Source organism: Fulmarus glacialis, unplaced genomic scaffold (genome assembly GCF_000690835.1).
Source record: "Fulmarus glacialis isolate BGI_N327 unplaced genomic scaffold, ASM69083v1 scaffold1131, whole genome shotgun sequence".
In the NCBI taxonomy this organism is placed as follows: Eukaryota; Metazoa; Chordata; class Aves; order Procellariiformes; family Procellariidae; genus Fulmarus; species Fulmarus glacialis.
The window spans coordinates 82,189-102,325 of NW_009194587.1; the positions used below are offsets into that span (position 1 = coordinate 82,189).

General features: G+C 44.3%; 1 protein-coding gene across 1 annotated transcript in view; it reads left to right on the forward strand.

Moving 5' to 3' along the window:
• MCTP2 (multiple C2 domains, transmembrane 2) overlaps positions 1-5,087 on the forward strand; it is a gene marked incomplete at its 5' end in the record, with an annotated part of 84,756 nt that extends 79,669 nt beyond the window's left edge. Inside the window, 3 exons of the mRNA XM_009587808.1 lie at positions 197-306; positions 2,650-2,747; positions 5,019-5,087. Of these exons, the coding sequence (XP_009586103.1) occupies positions 197-306; positions 2,650-2,747; positions 5,019-5,087 (277 nt within the window). The remainder of the gene's footprint in view (positions 1-196; positions 307-2,649; positions 2,748-5,018) is intronic.
• Positions 5,088-20,137: the final 15,050 nt, after the last annotated feature.

Genomic DNA, 20,137 nt, shown 5'->3' on the forward strand with positions numbered 1-20,137 from the left:
GCCTCTCAGATACCTTCCTTAATCCGTTATAACGTCCACATGCGGGAATCTGCTTATCCACCAAAGCTCTGCAATTTACAGTGCATTTGAAAGAGCTGAGCGCTGCAAAGAGGTCATTAAATTATTTTTAGGTAGCAGAATACAAGCAGTGTCCAAGAGCAGAAACGTTGAGAAGGATTATTGTTTTTCTTTACAGCACATTCAACTGGACGGTGCCTTTCCTCTCTGTCCTGGCCTGCTTGGTCCTGGCAGCAGCAACAGTCATTTTGTATTTTATACCACTGAGGTACATCGTTTTAATCTGGGGTAAGTACTCCACCGTGTCTCATTTGCATGCAATAAATACAATATATATCTACAGAATGAAATCAAACAAGCTTTAAACGACCTGTTACACAGGACAATCAAGTGCTGTTGCTTAGACGTGAATAAATATGCTATGAACTTCTTAAAATTACCCTTTTTTTCCCGCCTGGGTGATCCGATGATCCGCTTTTCTTAGGGTTCTTCATAAGCTTCCAACAGGACCACGGGAGCAGCATTAGTCCAGATAAGCTACTTTCAATATTATTATTATTCTGCAGGAGAGTAATTAGCTTCCTGGTTCTGGAGCCCCCGAGTTGGGAAATGGTAGGGAGTGGACAAGATGTGTTTGAAGAGCTGGACCCCGGAGGCCTGGACCCCGGGAGCCTTTTGGGTCTAAACTCCCCGGCAGTCAGGAGGAGCAGTGTGCCCCATACCCCATGGTCCAACGGGAGGCACCGAGCATCTCTTTGTGTCACGGGTCAGAAAGTATTTGTATGAAGGTGCATGATGAAGTAAAAAAGGAGCTTTTAAAAATGAAAACTTTCCTGGTGGTGTTACGAAGAAGAGTAAGATGGTCTTTCACAAAAGGAGATGGGATTCCAGCTGCTGAAGACTTTCTTCATCTCAAAACGGCCTCCTGTCTTATTTAGGGTGATAGCTTTTATCTCAGCCGTGAGGTACAATGGCTGAGAACACAGTGCAGGTAATCCTCGCCGAACCACTGAAGCTCAGCCCGGTGTGGCTCGGGGCTGTAGGGACCCCCCGTCACCCTTCCAGGGCTGAGCCATCTGCTGCTGTCTTGGCTCTCCTGAATGCAGAAAAGGGAGGGAACGAGAAGGTGGCAGTACAAAAAGCCACTCTTGGGCAAAAAAATAAACGAAATAAAGGATTAAATCAAACAAAAGAAAGGGCAAAAGGGAAGGAGAGAAATTGCTAGGAGTAAAAAGTTCTGTAACAAAATATTGCTGTTCTGGTGTGGAAGACATGGTGAGTACATGAAAACCATACATCCATTCAACATCATCTAGACTGACAGGGCCTTCAAACATGATACATGTTAAACAACTACCCTGTGGCAAGGCCTCAAAAGACCTTATGGTATTTTCTGTTTTTAAAAAATCAGGTACACAGAAAATTGTGTTGGCATTTTGCTACAAGTATATGGCTTAAAAGCTGAATCTCAGATGTGAAGCAGGTACATTTCAGAGAGAGGAGAAGGCTGGAGCAGCCATCACATTTGAAATCACTTTCAGGGAAAATACTATGAGATTTTGGACAGGGGCATGATGGAATTGAATGCTGTATTATGATCCTCAGAGGCAACCAACAGTTGAATTTTTTTGCCATTCTTCAAAATGGGTTAGCTGATCTTCTTCGCCTAATGATTCTTTGCTCTTCTACCACATCTTTACGTAGCCGCGCTACTAGTTGCTGTTTCTCAGTGGGGAAGTGGTGCCAGTAGGGTGTTGAGTGGCTGCGTTGGCACAAGGAGAGAGCTGGGAAGGGTGCTCAGGCTTCTCGCTTTCTCATCCCGGTCCGTGCAAATAGAGATGGTGCTGGCTGAGGGCGACTCATCATTCCTTTTCCTCAAAGGCAGGAGAAGAGAAGACCTCATGATCTCCACAATAACATGAACAATACACTCCTATGGATCTTCTCCCACCAGGGACCACCTCTGATAGCTGAAGCATAACTAAGTCCATGGAGAACACTGGTAGCGCTGTTGCTGCAGTTAATATGCCAAATTATTCACCCTAAGATAAAAATAAAGTAAACCTTATGATAAGTTTTTAGTTTCCCACAGCATCGTAATATGACCAACTTGTCAAATCTGGTTCGGCAAAGGGAGGACAAACTACAAGACATGATGGGGAAGGGAAGCTTTCCTTTTCAGTAGAAACGGAAGGAAAAAAGCCTTTATCCTGCCCAATTCTTTTCAGAGCCCTGCAGTTCCCTGGACATGAGGAGAGGGGAATGTCTTTGGTCACGTAGAATAGCAGATTTAACAGTAGTCTCAGCTGCAAATTTGTATATTCTCCCCACAATATCCCCCAGAATGAATGCATGCGGCAGTCTTTTTTTTGCCATGTTGTTGACAACAGGCGATCCCCGAAGTAGGGAAATACCTTTATAAATAATGCCCTCTACTTCCCCCAGGAGGCTCTTGTGAATGATTCCCCATGACAGGGAACATGTGCATGGCTTTAAGTCTGAGGCACTGTTTCCACACTAATTTTCACTTGTGAATTCCTCTTCCCTTTTTCACCTTGCCGGAACAATTTAGGAGGGAGGGAATAAAAAGGGATTGTATTATTTTGTTTGCTTTTTTTTTTTTCTTCCTAGGCGTAAATAAATTTACTAAGAAGCTTAGAAATCCCTACGCCATTGACAATAATGAGCTACTAGATTTCCTCTCCAGGGTACCATCTGATGTTCAAAAGGTAGGTAATGAATGGCCGCCGCCAACAGAGGCAACAAGCGGCACTGAGAGCGGCTGGGTGCTCTGCGTGGGGAACACGATGCCAGTGCACTTTTGAATAACGGAGATAAGGCGTCAGGAAAATCCACAAAGGGAGGAGGGGGGAGGGTGTTAGAAGAGAGGGGAGCCAAAATCCTTTGTCAGAAGGATAAAATGATTGCAGAAAAATTACCCTGAAAAGACCTACTTAAAAATGATCTGGAAAATCACCCGGCGTGACTACTGAACTATGGTTTCCGTCACCTTTCTGCTCCAGTATTTGTATGGAGGGAAGAGAAAAATAGTCTTTTTGATAGAGATAACCATCCAAAAGGATTTGCTGAATTCTCCGTTTTCTCCAGATGGAGGGGGGGGCATTATTTCTGTGACTTCGTGCTTGCTGTATTCTTTTTCACATCAGCTGTCCCTCAGAATTCTTCCTCCCACCCACCTTGAACTCCGGGCCTCCCTTGGACAATGCTGCGCTCGTCTTTTTCTTTAGAGAAAGCCTTGAGACGTGTATAAAATACTCTGCGGTTGATCAGATCAATCTTCTACCATTATGGAATTATAACTTTTAATCTAACCAGAATCTATCCTCCCTCAATTTCAGTCAAGTCCCGTCTCTTTTCATATTTCTTTTAAACAGCAACACTGTCTTCAGTAATCTCGCCTATCTTCCTGGAAATTATTTGAACAATAAGTCCTTTAGAATGTCAAGATCTGTTTATTTCTCTTGGAGGAAGGAAAATAGTCTTGCTGGGTAACGAAGCCACACGATATAAAGGATTCTTTCTGTTGTTTTAATCAACTGGAATCTGTGTCCTCGGGCCCTGATCCCGATGCCCTGGATGCCACTGACATTGTACCTTCCTCGGTGAATGGTGGTACTTTCACAGTGAGGTGCTGCTCACTGTGAATAAGGGGATCACAATCTCGCCTATAGTGATTTTACTCTGTTGGAGACAGAAAAATAATTGCCCACATGCGGTGTCGAGGCATCTGGTAGAAACAACGTTGGAAAAGGCTTCTGGTGACGTTTATTTCAAGAGGCCACCAGACTGGTTGGTGGCAGCACTAATAACTTGAGAGAAATCTCGCCATAGACTGGTGGGAGGAAAAAAGCTGAACAGAAATGATCATAGAGATGCTGTATTTTGTATTTTTTTGTCATTGCTCTTGCAGAGCGTGCTGGATTTGCAGTGATGGTTTGCATATGCCCTTTTAGTGTTTATGTTTAAAGATAAGCTGCTTTTCTATTTATGCTTTATTTAACATTTACATTTATAACATTTCCTTGAGTGGTTTCTATCATTTTGGGATCCTTTGAGCTCTCCGAGGAAAATGGTAACCATTTTCTATGAGGGAGGAGTGATAAAAGTTCCTAGGAGGGAACAAACCTCAGAGTTTTCCACTAGTGAGCCTAAATATAGTGAGCCTGTGTGACAGCCACACAGTGAAAAGTCATCCATGGCAGCTCCAAAGCCCCTCTGCCGGCTTCATTTGATGTGCTATCAACGCACCGTCATTTCACTGTGGTACCGCAATGGGTTAGAAATTACCTCTGTCTATACGTTAGCCATTTACAACCCACATGTGTTGGACAAAAGACAGTGGAGGAGTGAAAAAGATGGCACATTCAGCAAAAGTTTCCCGTGATTTCAATGGGAATACTTTTCTGTAGCACAACAGACAATTTGGAGATTACACCATCCTTGTCAGTTTATCACACATGTTTTAACCATTATATTGTATGTGAAATTGTTTTGAAAAGTGGAGGCAGCTTTGTCCAGGTTCTATTTGGGAGAATGTTTTCATTTTTTGAAATGATTAAATATGTCAGCATCCCAGGGTCTGTGTATGGTTTTGACCAATTACTGCGTATTGGGATCCACTTGAATTGAAACTCCTGAGAGAAGTTTATTAAACTTACAGGTTAATGCCAGAAAGATAAGAAAAACAACTCCCAAACCAAAACAAACCCAAAAGATCTAGCCTACATTGCTGAAATCAGGTAGAACCCCATGTATCTCATTAGAAAAATCTGCTTTTAATATTTTCGTTTCAAGAAATGATGCATGACTTCTCAAATCCTTCCTGCAATTAATCCCCCATGTTCCTGTGTTTAGAAAATGATTCATTACTTTTGAACCTTCCTTAGTTTCCCTTGGTTTGTCCTCAGGGAGCCATTAACACACACTGTAGTGAGCTAGAGTTACCTAACTGCAAACGTCATGTCTATTTGTTTTTACAGGTGCAGCATGCTGAATTGAAACCATACAGCAGCTCCAGTCCCATTAGGAAGAAGCGGAGTGCGCTATAGGATGCAGCGCGATTTCGGAATGCAGCATCTCCCTCCGTACCCCCCACGCGTGCACACGCGCTTCCCCCGTCCCCGTCGTCTTGCTTCAGAACAACACTATAATCGCTGCCACGGACTTTTTTCTTTTTTTTTGAAGACGTGGTTTTTGATAAACACCTATCTTGGGTTGTCTTTTTTGGGTTATCTTTTTGGCATGGAGTTGTGGCCCAAAAAAGCAAAGTGGAACGTATGAACTAGTTCGTGGGGAGGGGAGGAGAATGGGAGAGGATGGTGCAACTGCACCTTTATTTTTTTTCCTTTCTTTTTTTTTTCCTTCAATTGCAGAGGCAAGGCTGGATGTGGCAGCACTCCCTGTTTTATGTAGGAAGAGATAATTCCTCTTAGTGTAGCAGATCAGCTGAGCTGATGTGAGGAGATGCTCTGAACCGGTTTTTAACATATCCAACAGATTTACATTAAGATATGAAAGCTATTCTTTTCTGAGTTAAATCACTGTGCCTAGAAAGGTTTAAGCTCTGAATTAACGAGTCCTTGATACCCATCTTCTGTTCAAGCAATGTACATTTTAAAAAGTTTCTTATCATAATTAGCAGAAAGAGCTAGGAGCTCCAACAGTATCTCAATATTTCATCCAGCACTTGTGGGTTTTTCTTTTTCCCCCCTTCTGTTTTTAAAGCCCACCCTGTGGTTAACTCTTTGGATACTGGAATCATCGGAGATCCGTTGCTGGCAATGGATGCATGAGAACCTTCTGCTGTGAAAGGATTAAGAGACTGTAGAGAAGCCTAACTCACTGACCTGAAAAGACTCTGTTGACTTGCCTTTTATAATTCCATCTCATCAGATATTTTCAGCATAGCTGTTGTTTTCCTGTCTAAATCCAGAGGGGTCAACACTACAGATCCAAGAGAAAAAACACTTTATAGCCTTAAAGAAACAAGTGCTTGTGCAGAAAGAGAGCAGGGTGCCCAGAGAGGTGGTTGTGCAATAGTGTGCAGGCTTTGTCCACCACTGATGTCTCATTGGAGTCTTTCCTGATGGTTCACAAGGAGAGAATCAGAAAGTGAAGTCATATAGAAACCGAGCAATGAAGAGACAGGAGAAAGGACCCCGTTTTCTATTCTGAGGAGAATGTGATTTCTTGCTTGCTTACCAATCTTTTAGCTATTGTGCTTTTGCTTTATAAAATTCAGATAACCAGCATTATCCGTGTTGTTTGACTGGAGAAACTGAAACACAGAATCATATGTAAACCTGCTTAATCTTGGTGAGAGTGTAGCCCTCGGTCCTTTAGGTGCTGTAGGACGTTGTGGGAGCGACTTGCCACCACAACAAGTCATTGGTAGCCCGAGAGCTGGAGTTGCTTCTTGTGATTCCCAGGCAGGGGTTACCACCAGCATCCCCTGGGGTAGTTCACAGTACAAAGAAATAGAGAATCCTGAGAGACAGGTTTCTTTTTAACAAAAGACGACTTTGGAAGTCATCTAATCAAAGGTAAAACAGGTAAAACCTTGCTTATGGATCAGTGATCCAAATGGAGTCGCGCCGTGTGGTTCAGTAATGCGATCTTGTCGGCTGTTGCATGAATTTGAAGAAGGAAAACTAACACCAGAGTATCTTCCACTGGATTATTAGCCAGATTCAGTGATTTTTCAAGAAGTTTCTTTTTCAAAGTAACAAGCCCCACTGTGCCTTTGAATAAGGAGAGGCACATTTTCATAGACTTGATTGGATAAAGAATGTATTTTGCTCATGCAAAGCTGTGTGTAGCTGCAAATGGAAAGATAGAAAAAAGATTATCCTGGTTTAAAAAGCCACAAAAATGCCTCTTTGTGTGCACATGTGCTCGTGTACCCCTGCGTATAGAGTTGTGTATAAGGGAGAGTACATGTATAATGTATTTATAGGCAAGTGTGCAGGGGAAAATGGGTGAATATACAGATTTAAAAACCTTGAAAATGTTTATGAAAAACGCCAAAGATTCTAAAGCTTATCATCTTGCGTCTGTTCTTCTTCATTTTGTATCTTTCCCGGCATGTCTCTCTGGCTGAGCCAGATCTCTGCATGATTTGATTTACTTCAAGTTAATGAAGCTGGTTGGAAAGAGCCTTGTAGAAATTATAAAATCTCCAGTAAATCTCCTTCTTGTACATACAATAGATGTCCACGGACCCCTTTTGTTAAGCCAGTTTCTCAATCTTCTGTTTAAACAATGCCTCATTGTCTCGCTTTAAAGTATCATCTGGTTTATCATACTGTAGTCTTGTCATTTTGTAAGGACCAAAGTCAGACATATTTAAGCAGGCATGTGAGATCTGATCATTGATTTGAGTGAAAACATTCAACTGCAGGAAAAAGTGTTTATTTATTCAGAAGTTGGGACTGATACTTCAAGAGTTTTGGGGTTTTTTTTTTCTATAGATTTTTCCACATGGAACTGATTTCCGTTCAGGAGACAGGGTGATGTCTTTTTTTTTTTAAATGTAGATACGTTGTGTTTCAGAATAATTTGTATTAGATTGTTATGCTGGAGACATACCAAATGAAGGGGTTTGGATGGTCCAGTACCTATATATGTTGTGATGAGCTCTTTGTTTTGATAAATGCTATTTGAAATGCAATAAACATTTGAGGTTAAGCTGATGCTTTTAATTTATCTGGATTAGGAGATACGTTTCCCATTCTTTGCAAAATGCTTACTGTGCTCTAATGTTTAGTGTCTGACTAGGTAAGCAAGTACATCGCTTGACAGCGCAGTGTAACAACTGACGCTGGAGGTTACTTGTAATGGAGGCTGCGGCAGGAGAGGAGGTAATGCCTTACCCCACCTGCTTACGACCCTTTACCAGGATTTCCTAGCCCCTACCTAAAGGAGAGGAGGGTTATGTGCATTTACTGCACGCTCCGGTAATCAAACTCTTTATTCAGACTTTTCATTTGATTCTTAAAGCAAGAATATTAGTTGATACGTATCTCTGTGTATCCATTTGCCTATGCAATTATTGTTTTTTACATTGTTAAACTATTCAGTGTATAGCATGCAAGTTATAAACTTTTTAATTTAAGGTAATCATTTCAGTGCAGCAATATGTACATTTGCAGTCTAAAGTCTCTAAGACCAGAAGGCATTCAGAAATTTAAATCTAACTATGGGTCTTTTGGATGAGCGTGGATTACAGAATCATAGAGATACCGGAATATGACTAAAAATGTCTACTACCTGTACATTGTGTAAATAACTGGATTTGACATATATGTGCAAATGAAATACGTACTCATGTTTTGCCCAAACATAAGTTGCTGCTGCAGGTTGGTTGCTTGAATAATCGTGAATAGGACTGAGGACTCGGCTCCCCTATGGATCACTGTCAGTAAAACTCAGTCACTGAAACGCACCTTGTGGAAAGCAAGCCAACGACCGAATAAAGCAAAGCCGGTGGAAATATCACGCACCTTTTCTTTTTTTTTCTGCTTGCCAAGCTCCGCTTTTAGCCGTTCCTCCCTCTGCTTCCCCCTCGGTCCTCTCCCGAGCCACCCAGGAGGCGGAGGGGAGCGCGGGCTCTGCCCGGCTGCGCGGGGCTCCCGCGGAGAGCCGTGCCCGTGGGGAAGGGAGAGCGCTTGTCCCCTGGAAATTAGACTGGCTGCTGCTAATTCTCTGCCTGGGGTAAGAGTACTAACAACTCCCCGAATTGGGCTGTCCCACTAGAAAACGGAGACTTGCCATTTAATTTCCTGTACTCTACATGAGACTAAGTTTTATTTTATTTTTTTTTAATTTGGAGGGCTTGATCCTGCAGGCATTACCACAAGTGGAACTGGAGTTATTTTCCCATTGGACCGGTAGGTTCACACAAGGAAGGAATTTGGCAGCTCTGATGTGTTAAGAAAAAATCGACAAAATACATTCTCATCAAACCTTAACCTTTAGATTCTCGGTCCTTTAAACTAAGCTGATAGACTGTTTGGGAAATGTTAGCTTTGACTTTAGAGACTATGGCATGTGTTAGAAGTGAATCCTGTTCTGATTTAATATTGTACGTGTATTTTATCTGTAAAGCTACATGTGTCAGGGCCCTGGTGCATCTACCCCTTCAAATCACACAGGGACACGATAAGAATATCTGCTTTTTAGCATCCTTAAAGTTAGCAACTGGGAAAGAAGCTGAGATACCACAAATGATTGATTGTTAATCTGCTGTATTGCAGATGGAGTGTTTTAATCGTTCTCAAATTGGGGTAAGTTAAGCCAGGTGAAATTCCATCATTTTGGGACAAAGTATCTGCCTGACAGTTTATCAGTGGACAGCAACATAATTACATAGTTCAAGGAACACGTGAGCAAAAGATACATTTATGCTTAATGTAAATATTCACAAGCATTTAGAAATAATGTCAGAGTGAAAAAACAGCGTCTTGAGATTATAGCATTTTTAATCTACTTTTCTCTGATGCTTTGACTTAAAACAGTGCAGCATTTCAAGAGAATTTAGAAGGTCATTTTGTTTCGAATAAAAGACATGCTCTTCTGACGTGAATCATGAAACCGAGCATGGGGAAGCAGGAGGTGGCATTCAGGTCTCGCTGTTCGCCACAGCAGCAGCACCTGGGCGGGCATGAGTTCAAGTTCTCAGCATGGCTTTAACCTGAGGGCTGGTGATTCTTGTTAAATTTTACGTGAAGGAATGTTGCCAATTGGTCCCTGCATGTTGGATTGAACACCTGCAATTTCCCTGTTGGCTGAACAAGATGATATGCCTCTTACAGGTGAAGAAAGTAAGAACTAGAAGACATGCTGGTGTAAACTTCATTTGCGCTGATGTCCTAGTGCCAACAGCCGTCTAACCTCTTGAGGACTTCCTTGCAGAAGGAAGGCTCATAGACTGGGCACGTACATTTGGTTTTGGGTCTTCCAGGGCCAACCATGGTCAGATTTAGATGGTCAACAGATTGCGCCTCGCACTAGTGCTCGTTGGCTGCTAGAATGGCTCCATGAAGCCATGTGCTCACAGCTAGTGCGTTTAAAGAGTGGCCTTCAGCCCGTGAAGGAAGGGTAAGGCAGTGGGCTTCAATGATTTGAGGGGTGGATGGATGGGTATGAGTAGGGAGCCTGTGCTAGGGACTGCTTCCCCAGGGAATCTGGGACTGCTTAGCTAGGGATTTCTCCTCTACACCTGATTTGTTGTGATCAGATTTCTAGCAGATGAATGAAGAATTTTTCTGCTCTTGATCTCTGCATGTTTTGGTAAGTTACTTTTATGACTGGGAAGAATATTAAATGTTTAACTGTCATCTACCAACTGGAGATGATAAAACCTAAAGATTCGGGACTTACACTTCCAAATGCATGGTCAGCCTAGATTCTCCTTCAGTCCCAAAGGCGTGTGGGGATAAAATGGTGCTGGATCCAAACGCCTTCAGAGAAGTGCAAAGTCTGCTCACCAGTATTGTTACAGTGATTTCAAAGATGCTGGCAAATACTTCAGTTGCGTCCTCAGTAGGGGTAAGTGAATAAAAAGGAGTTTGTCTTAGTGACACTACCCTTTATTCCTACTGCGGGAATTTTTTTTTTAAGGAGGTCACCTGAAAAGAAGCAAAACAAAATGCATTATTTTTATTTCTTGAGCAAATACTTGCTGCTACTTCTATTCTAGCTACTGTATGTGGAAGATGGGATTCGACTGCTTCTAAGGTCCTGACTCTGTGCATAGCAAAACCATATACTATTCACTTGCTCAGTACCGCCACCTCCCAAAGTAGAGTAAATATCTTGTCTTCATTTTCAAGTGGAGATGCGCAGTGGAAAGAGCATATGTTCCTACAGACAAAAAAAGACTGTTAGTTTCATTGACTTGTGTGCTAAATTTTGCCTTAATCATGGCTGTCTGATTTCTCCCTCCACCTTCTGTCTGCCTGTGGTGGGCTCACTCCACAGAGTGAGTGTCTGGAGCAGCACAGCAACTACAACCTTAGAAGAAGGGGCAGGAGCGGGGGAAGTCTCCCTCCATCTCTGGCAATAGATGATTTTACTGAAAGTCAATGCCATTCCCTTGCATTTATCACTGCCACTCTTGCTCTGCATATTTTTGGTATTCGCCATGCATTGTTAGCGGTGATTGTCATGTAATTAAATCACTGCTCATCACAAGAGCCTATTTTTATGCTGAGATAAGCATCAGAAGTCTGCTGCAGCGTCCCCCAGATCAATAAAGATGTTCCCTGTAGGATTACAAATAGTCTGGGGTTGTACAGGGCACTAGAATTAATTAGGAATGATTTCTCTTTTTCTTTCTTCTTTCAATACATTTTTAATTGTTTATCCATTTTCGATGGGGTTGTTTTTAACTCTGCCGTGATGGTGCAGATGCTTCTGTTCAGACCTTTTGAGTACGGTATGATATCAGTTTGGGCAATACCATTTGCTGTAAGCAGTCACTATTATCATCATCTTTCCATAGTCATGTGCGACTGTTGCTTCAAAATAATGTTTCTGAATGAGATATTTGCATTTCAGGCTCTGCACTTGAGATTATGGTTAAATGGGTTTATTAAGTGGTTGAACCTGGCGATCCAAATACAATGCATAACCTTCAGGTGCTATCCTGAAGATTTTGGCATTTTGATCAGAAAACCAGACGGCAAGTGGAGAAACTTGAGCCATTTACTGAGGAAGCATTTGCCCAAGGTCACAGAGCACGTCTGTGGCAAAAAAAGGACTAACGCCCTGGATTATCGTGGTTTATACTTTCCTGTTCTCAGCTGTCCACTTCCCTTTGCCTTGTCTTTAAGTTTTCTCCTACTTACGTGCCGAGGTGGTTTTATCGTCCTCCATGGGGCATTGGTCCAACATCAGGACCTGCTGCTCCTCCCTGTATGCTGACCTCTCCTACCCACAGGGAAGTCCAGGATTAGCAACAGCCCCGTGTCGGAGTCCTGCCGAGAGAAGTGTGTGCAGACCCCAGGAAGCCCCTCGAGTCCCATTGTCTGCTGTAGAGGTAAGAGCAGGTAAAAGTTCCAACAGATCGCGAAGGATAGGATTATTCAAAAGAGTTCTTTAGAAAGAGGCTAACTGGAACAAAGTCAATTAAGGCGTCTGTTTGGGAGCTGGGTAAACTAGAAACACAGTGTTGAAATCATATAGTATTGACTGGGTATGCGAATAGAGGCTGCGGACGGTCTGTGTAGGACACTACAGTGAGAGAGAACTTTCTGGAGAGTTTCTAAAAACAGGGTGGTTGTGTCCGCAAATGGATGAGGCATAGGGAAGGTGAAGGTCTTCATTTTCACTGCCCTTCAGTCAAATGGCTGAGTGCCTTGTCCTTCTCAGCCAGCATCATCAAAAATGGAAATGGCTTCTTCAGCTGTGCTGGGGAGGGAATGTTGGCTCTGTCGAAGGCTCAGGGAAAAGGTAAATTCCTTTTAGGGAATAGAAGCTGTATCAGGATTCCTGTAGGGCCACTTCTCTACACGAAAAAGAAATTAACGGTTGAGTGTTTTGCACTTGCATTGCTGTACTAAAGTGTCGTTCTTCATGAGCTGCACCTGGAGTGCACTGAAGTCAAATGCCTGCTGAGCTCAGAGGCTTTGGATCAGTCTGGCTACCTCTATGAAAGGGATAAATACTGGCCAAATTTGCTGCTGATAAACTAGGTGCACCTAATGCAGAGAGGATGGTGATGCTCTGGAAGAGCTTTCCTAAATACAACACGGTGCTCCTTGGAAATGATTCTTCTAATTGGGTCATGCCCCCTGCCAAGTGAGGGACGAGCAGCAAACGTTGCTGTAAGCAGCTCTCGCCTGATTGTGCATGCTCTGTGTTCCTGTCAGCTTGGAGGAGAGGGCTGAAGCTTGTGCTCTGCTCTCAGTCGTTCTTGTCCACCTTATTGCTTCACGGGGGTGAAGATTAATTGGCCCTCAGTTAGTGGCCAGCCCTGCTGACATTATGCCAGGATATTCCCGTTTTCTGAAGAGCAGAAAAACTTTGCCTTGATTCAGTGGCAAAGCATTGGGCAGCAGCTGTGCTTCAAAAAGCACAGGGATCCTCAAGAGCTCCAGGCTGGTGCAAAGATGCTAATTTGGGTGTAGCTTCACCCAAAGGCAGTGGTAGAACCTGCTACAGCCAAGAGATTAAATACTTTAATTTGGACCCATGGGGATCCAAAGGCCACGTGAACTTATTGCCTGCCTTCTGCTTGCATCGCAAACCAGCAGAACATAACATCTCTATAGGTGGTGGGGTTTTGGGGAGCACAAAACTCAGCAAATCCTCCTGCCGCCTCATGCAGCCTGGGATTATGAAAGCAAGCTTTGCATGGCGCATGCGTGCGACCATGCCCGTGCAGAAGCAGTAGCTGTTCAGCTCCTGCCAGAAGCTGCCCATGCCCAGAGCCATGATACGATGCAGCCAGCCAAAACCGATCTGCCCAGCATTTGCATGTGGTAGCACAGGAGAAGAGCTGGCAGCCCCTGAACATCTCTGGGTTAAAAGCTTGCTGTGAAGCCTCTGAATGAGGCTCTTCTCCTACGATCAGCTGGGAGGGAGCTGCTGCATAGCTCAAATTCTGCGAATGTGGCATGGTTTCTGCCCCACTGCAGCGTTGTGCACTGTCGGTAGAGAGGACTGCATCTTGCTTGCTTGTGCCAGCAGAGCCCTGGGGGTTTCAGCACTTGATCCTGGCTTACCTCTGTACGACATTCATCCTGGCCTGTATCAGAACTAGTGTGGCCAGCAGGAGGAGGGAGGTGATCGTGCCCCTCTACTCGGCCCTGGTGAGGCCGCACCTCGAATCCTGTGTTCAGTTTTGGGCCCCTCACTCCAAGAAGGACATTGAGGTGCTGGAGCGTGTCCAGAGAAGGGCAGCGAAGCTGGTGAAGGGTCTGGAGCACAAGTCTTCTGAGGAGCGGCTGAGGGAACTGGGGCTGTTTAGCCTGGAGAAGAGGAGGCTGAGGGGAGACCTCATCGCGCTCTACAACTACCTGAAAGGAGGTTGTAGCGAGGTGGGGGTTGGTCTCTTCTGCCAAGTAACAAGCGATAGGACGAGAGGAAATGGCCTCAAGTTGTGCCAGGGGAGGTTTAGACTGGACATTAGGAAAAACTTCTGTACTGAAAGAGTGGTCAGGCCTTGGAACAGGCTGCCCAGGGAAGTGGTGGAGTCACCATCCCTGGAAGTATTTAAAAGACGTGTAGATGAGGCGCTTAGGGACATGGTTTAGTGGGCATGGTGGTGTTGGGTTGACGGTTGGACTTGATGATCTTAGAGGTCTTTTCCAACCTTAATGATTCTATGATTCTATGACAGAAAATTCAAGCTTGCTGCTTTTCCAGTTGTCACCTCCCTCCTTCCTGGGAAGGGGCTCAGAGGGATTTCGTTTGTCCCCTGAAGCTCTGCAGAGCTGCTGCTCACCGGAGGCAGCGCCCAGGGGTGCAGTGTACCAACATGCTCAGAAAGTGAGGAGTCTGGGGACGCGAGTGGGGTTTCTGCAGCTTTTCTATTGCACATGCACAGCGTTAGTCTTTTTTACAGGGGATTTCTTTCCAAATAGTTATTTTCCGTTTTCTCATGCGTTCAGTCTTTTCCATCATCACAGTGTGACTTGGATTAAGGTAATTCAGAACAGGAGACTCCTTCTATAAAATACATCCTTGCCCCAGCAATTTTTGCCAGAAATAATTCTTCCCATTGCCAGCTCTTAAGGTCAGTTTGCTTGCCATCAACCTTCCCATTTTTTTCATTATTGTTATCGTTATAGTTCAAGTGTGTATGAGATAAATTTAACCTTGTTATACATTTTGATGGCTTGCAGTTTTGGGGGAGTGGTTGGCATTCATGCTATGTCAAAATGTGCAATGTTATGGAAGACTGGAATACTTAACCAAAGGGGAAGTATACTGAGATTTTCAGTGGGCAGTTGCCTTAAATTCATTGGGCACCATCCCAGTCCTGCTCTCTCCCATTGCTCTGAAATTAGCCCTGGACAGCATTGCTGGGTAGTCACCTCCATGGCCTATATGCCGTTTGCAGTTGCATGGTTGCCTCATAGATAAATGGCAAATTGTCCGTGAACCATGTGTACAAATGTGTCTGGTATGGTGCTAATTTACTGGCAAGGTCTGGGTACACAGATCCAACACGCTGCTCAGGGGGAGCTTCAGCCGTGCCCGGCAGCCGGTTTAGAGGTTTGATTTCTGTGCAGCATGTCGGGGATAGCTGACGGGTGGGCTCAGCCTCCCCTTCGCGTGTGTTTAGAGATCTCCAGCCAGGCCAGGATTTGCCAGATAACCACGGTGGGGAAGGCATCAGAAATATTTCCATAAAAATAACCTCTCCACACCCTCAAAAATGTGTCTAGTTCATGCATGGGTGTTACAAAACCCTCGTTCATGGCTACAGGACGTGGCTGGACATTATCTTTCCCGTGTTCTGACTGGGTTTATTTTGGGGCGGTCAGAAAGGAAATCCCAGTGTAGAGGCGGGTGGAACATTTTTGTTGAACTGATGTGAAAAAGAAAAATACCTGGCCATTTGGAAGGGTTTGAACTCTTAGCATAAGGCTCTAGGAGATGGATGAATGGTCAGAGAGGAGGTGACGGGGGGGTCAAAGGTCCTACGGCATAACTCATCGCTGCGAGAAGTCCCTATCTCACAGTGAAAGTACAAGAACTGGCTGGCAACAGTGTGACCCGTAGCAGTCAATCCATCAGAAGGATTTCCCGTCTGAATATGCAGATGTGTGCACAATTATTTTACCTATCTTCGCAAACACAGTCCACGTCCCTGCGCGCTTAAATAAATCTTGGCGCTGTCCCTTTCAGAAGGCATTTCAGGTTCAGCCTGGTTGCCTGCATCCTGCATAGTTTTGTTCAGCAGAGTCCTTGCAAACAGCCCGTCTCCTCTTCCCTTTCCGCTTCCCCTTCCTCCTCCTCCCATCCCACCGCAATCACTGCTGCCCAGACCCATCCTTCACTCGCACAAAACTGATTTCTGTTTATGGAGCAGCTGGCAGCAGCAACGCTCGAGCACTGAGCGATGACTAAGAAACAAGCCCACTTTTCCCTTAGCTGTCAGGAGCTTTTAGAAATAACACCCTCCTCTGAGGAAGTCAGAATAGCAACAGGAAAATAAGTAAAACCTATTATAAAACAGTTGTCCAAGAACTTAGGCACGGCGCGGGGTAGAGATCAATATGCTGTGAAGGTTAAATCTATTTTCACACTGTGTTCTATTTCACAGTTTAATGGTGTTTTAATGTGTCTGTCACTGAGCCCCCTTCATGTTATGCAGGTAGAGCCTTTACAAAGGAGAAATAACGTTGGCTTTACAAGCTTCACAGTAACATCTTATTTACCAGCTGAGATCTGACGCTTTCCTCTCTGGAGATACACCAGGGTTTGACTATTTTATTTTATTTTTTAGAAGGCATAATGTGGTGTTGCCTTTACAATAATTTTTAGATGGCTTTTGGGGAATGCCTGGAGGGACGGGAGCAGCAGGAGCGTGTGTGCGCGCCTGTGTAGAAGATTCAGAAATATCTACTGCTGTTTGTACAAGCTGAATACATGGAGGATATGCAAAATTCCCAAGCTTGAGTTTGCATCCAATCCAAAATGGTGTATTGGAATGCTTTAGCTTGAACTGAGCTGACACTGGGATGTTGCATCGGGCTTGGGGAGAGCATGGAGGACAAAGCCAGTGGATAAAGAGGAGGGATCACAGCCCAAAGAAAAGATGCTGAGGGAGGGTGGGGTAGAAGGAGAGCTATTTCAGCCTGTGCCAGCGGAAAGGAGGAGAGGGGAGGGAGGGAGAAAGGGAGAGGGAGCAAAAGCAAAGAGGTGTGTGTAAAATGCAGGGTATGTGCAGTGCTAAAGCACACATCCAGGCCTGTCCTCAGGGTTTGGGATGAAGCAGTTTATATCTCCACAGCTCAGCTCACACCCTTTGCCTAGAAGTCGAAGAAGGATAAAATTCTGTTCTGCTTTAATTATCTCTCTCGGGCTTCAGCTAGGGAAGGGAGAGGCTAGGACACCCAGTCAAAGCGTGCTGCTGGTTGGGGGCTTCAGGCGTGTAACTGGGTGTGCAAATGCCGCCTGTTGGTGTTGGTGTGCTGCTTGGTGAGGATGCTTTGACAAACCTCCCACTGCCCGCGGCTGAGACAGCACTGGACGCAGCCTCGGGCCGTTTAAGTCTCCCTGCGATGAGCCGGGGCTACACACAGCTATATTTTTCTCTCACTGACAAGGCTGGGTAAGCCGCAATCGAGTAGCTCCTCTGGTTTTGCCACGAGTCAATCTGAGTGCCTGTGTTATCCGGAGGGACTCACTCCAGACATCCTCGCATTGTAATCGAGGTGCAGAGTCAGCAGAGTCAGGGGAGGACAACCTGCTTATGCCAGTGGCTTCTCTTGCGTGATCTCTCTCCCTCCCGTCTTTGCCCTCAGCAGCTCCCTCACGTAGCTGGGAGAGCGTTCTCCTTTGCAGCTGCGTTGCCTTCCCACCTCTTCCATCTTTTGCTCCCTCCGTTGCTCTTTACCCTCTTCCTTTGTCTCGCAGCCAAACGACTTAACTCCGTGCAACCTCCTGAGAAGGCTAGGCTGTAGGAAGAGAATGCATCAGAGGAGGAGATACAATATTAAGTCTTCTTAGGAGCGACTTATTAAAAACCTCAAGCTTCCCCTCTACTGGTTGCTTTGCCAGAGTAATATGCCTTTGCTCTGTCAGGGTCTGCTGAGGGCTGGTGCTTGCCGGAGTTTTTAGACTTGTAGAGCGCTGACTTGGCTTAACCTGCGTATCCTACTGTAGCAGAAATGCCTGCAATGTGTGTTTTGGCTTTGGTGCACTGCGTGCTCTGAGTTCATCTCTTCCCCCCTTCCGTTTTCCATTGTTGGAACAACAATCTTCTACTGGATGCAGAGCACAACCGGCCCTGTATTGTGGGGCCAAAACAAACTCTCTGCTGGTGTGTTTTCCATCCTCCACAAGGTAAAATACCAGCGCTGAGAGCAGCTGACCCCATGGTGGGAGTCTGTTGTCTGGAAATCCAGTAACTGACTTCATGGGGCAAAACTTTGTCTCAAGCAATACTGCTGAGAAATGAATTTGCGTCCTTTGGAGCTGGGGGATCAAAGGACCCGTGAGTGGGGGGTAACTTACCTTTGGAGGGCCGCAACGGTTCCCTTCCCGACCACCGCTGCCACCAAAGTTGCATTAAAACATCACCAACATTCTGGACTACAAACTGCAGCACTTGCTTTATCTGTCCTTTCCAAATGGATGGAAACCTCTGAAAAGGTCAGAGCTGGGGATGGAAAACTTTAGAGAATCAGAGTCCCAAGCAGCTGCCAAAATCGATTCAGCCCATGTATTTGCCCCAATTTTGCAAGTCCAAGATATTCAAGGAAGGTGGTAACACCATACCCCTTATGCGAAATCCGTAACACATTCACATCTGGCCTTGTAAGAAAAGTATTTTCTGCTCCTTAACAGAGCCTGGAGTTTGAATCTTGTGTGTTTGGGGTTTGTTTTTTTTGGGGGGGGATTCACTTGCCTTTACTTTTTAAGGGCTATTTCTCCTACTTCAACCACAAGAGCAAGTCCATGAATATTTGAATTACAAGCTTGGATGTACACATTAACGAACACTCGCCCAAGTGAGGCCACCTTTCCGAAAACAGAACTGGACGCTTGTTATGGTCCTAACATTTAGGGACCAAATTTATGCAAGTTGGCCTTCTTAATCCTACAGCTATAGATTAAACTGAAAATTTGAGAAAGCTGCCCGAAGTGTAATGAAAGCTGCTTTGAAGTTTAATGCCAGCTTTTAGAAGTGAAACTTTAATGCTTCTGGCAATCCATGGCCATGTGCCTTATATTAGGCATTGGAGTTTTGGAAAAGTGACAAAAGCACCACTAAAATAGAAATGTTTCATTATTATAAACTCACTTTCCTGTTTTACAGAGAAGACCTGGGGAAAAATGTCTGTTTGTTTTTTGTCTTGCTAAAAAACCCCATTTACCTCATATTTACTGTGAGTTGCTTCCTGAAATATTAAAACACTGAAATCACAGAATAGAAGAAAATGAAAGGTTAGAGACAGGAAGATGTCCAAAATAATGTGATTTTTAAAGAATGGGTTAATACACAGGGATCTGATTGTTTGGTGCTGGCTAATTCTTATTTATAGAAGCTGATGGATGATTTTCTAGTGTAAGGGAATTAATGTTTCTGGTAGCTGAGAGATGGAAGAGTTTTGCATCTCTTGCTGCGAGAAATCTAGCAGTCCCTTGGGATTAGAGAGTTTCTCCATGGCTGGGTGTCGTACGCCTTCCTTAGTTGTATACGCTTGAGTACTTGCTGGGGCTCATCTACGAGGTCACGTTGGGAGCAGAGGATGGTGGCAGAGATGGACTTCACAGACCAGAACAGCTCCTTGAAAGGAAATGGGTCTGGATGCTCACAGATAGAAGAAAAAGAGAATTACTGAGCATCAGCCAGGGCAGAGGTTGTGTTACTCGAGAGAGAGAGAGGATGATGCAGTTTTGCTGGCATGGTCCATAGAAATGAATAGCTCTTAGAAGATAATTTAGATTTTTTTCTTTTATATTTTCTGTTCTTAAAGCTTGGAAAATATTGTTCAGAACTTTTTCAAATGAACATTTGAAAATGCTGAATGATGCCACATGGAGATCTTGTCCTGGTGGATTGTCTCTAGCAGCCCGAGAGAAGGGTCGTAGTCCTGGACTCTGAGGTAATGAAGTTCTTTAGAAGTTCATAGCCAGTTCCACTTGCATTTCACATCATTTCCAGTGGACTCTTATCTGTGGAGCTTTTTGGCTTCTTGACTGGGTGAGCATATTTTTCAAGTCGTGTTTCTGATACTGGTGTTCACTTGTGGCTGCTCATATTTTCTAAGTATCTTAAATTTCCTTCACATAAAATTCTTTCCCTGTAACATTGACCCTACAAAACACCAAAGAAGCGTCAGCACCACTGAAGCAATTCAAGTGAATTCAAATATCTGCAAAACATTGTTTAAACATTGTTTAAAACTTACTTAGG